Source organism: Cyprinodon variegatus, unplaced genomic scaffold, assembly GCF_000732505.1.
Source record: "Cyprinodon variegatus isolate N-32 unplaced genomic scaffold, C_variegatus-1.0 Scaffold1401, whole genome shotgun sequence".
Lineage (NCBI taxonomy): Eukaryota > Metazoa > Chordata > Actinopteri > Cyprinodontiformes > Cyprinodontidae > Cyprinodon > Cyprinodon variegatus.
Window position 1 is genome coordinate 47845 of NW_015151854.1, and position 1123 is coordinate 48967.

Below are 1123 nucleotides of genomic sequence, written 5' to 3' on the forward strand. Positions count from 1 at the left end.
GGATCAATGTGGCTCTTTGAACAGTTGCAGACCCCGGATTTAGAGAACCAAACATTCAATCATTTCAGTCCTTATCTTCCTGGATCTTTTAGACAGGAAACATCTGTTGTGTTGCAATAGGAAAAGATCGAGGCCGAAACGTTACCTTTGGCTCTTTTTCTTTGGCTCATTGCATTCTTCAGGCATCTGGAGTCTTTTTAACTCCTGAAAGGAGAAAGAAGGTGTAAAAACATGGAAAACAACAGTCCACAGCTGGTTAGGCTCCAACCTCACCTCAGAGAGACAGTCCAGATCAGACATAAGAACCACAGTCATGACGCTCTTCTCCGCTGAGCTTGGAGCTTCGGTCTGAGTGCTGATCGATGTGAAGCTCTTCGGCTTGGAGTCCAGTCCTGCATCACAGCAGGAAGCAGCGGCAGTCCTCTTTACGCCGGGGGGGTTGCAGCTGTTGTCATAAACTGGCTGAACTGGAGCCTTATCATCTGACATGGACAAATTTTCACTGGTCAAGCACATCAGGATGCTCCTGTCATCATTAATGAGGCTGTGAGATTTCTCCCATTCTCTCCTCAGGTCTCCTCCTGTAGGGCCGGCAGGAGGAGGAGGAGGAGGCTGGAGCTCCGCCCTGAAACCAAACCACACGGCAGATTGCCTCCAAACTTTTACTCCACTTCACATTTCATTACATCCTAAAAGGGATCCTAGTTCTTAATTTCATTGCAAGAGTTTGTTCTTAAGTAGTCATTTTCAATGAATACTCTTCTTGGACATGAATCCAGCTTTTCCTGCCTAGGGCCCCAAGTCCCTGGGGGCCCCATAAAACTGTTTACATGTACAGCTATTCCTTATTTGTGCACATTAATTATGTTTTTGATTAAAATCTTTTCTCCAAAATGCCATCAGAATACTTATAATATTAAGTGTGTCTCAGCCCCCCCTTCAGTGTCCACCATATTGGATCAGTCCATTTGCTGCACATGTTCAGAAAGGTCCAAACAGACAGCAGCAAACCATTTGAAAACAAACCATGCAAAGAGCAGTGTTGCCAACTTAGCGCTTTAGCAGCGAACTCTGCTCTCCAGAGCGAGTAGATTGGTAACCCCGCCTCCTGCTCTCCTCTATA

General features: G+C 45.9%; 1 protein-coding gene across 1 annotated transcript in view; it reads right to left on the reverse strand.

Annotated features, from left to right (window-relative positions):
• Positions 1-1123, reverse strand: part of LOC107103228 — a 22098-nt gene that overhangs the window by 8158 nt on the left and 12817 nt on the right. The window contains exons 5-6 of the mRNA XM_015402804.1: positions 274-625; positions 146-204 (exon numbers count right to left, since the gene is read on the reverse strand). Of these exons, the coding sequence (XP_015258290.1) occupies positions 146-204; positions 274-625 (411 nt within the window). The remainder of the gene's footprint in view (positions 1-145; positions 205-273; positions 626-1123) is intronic.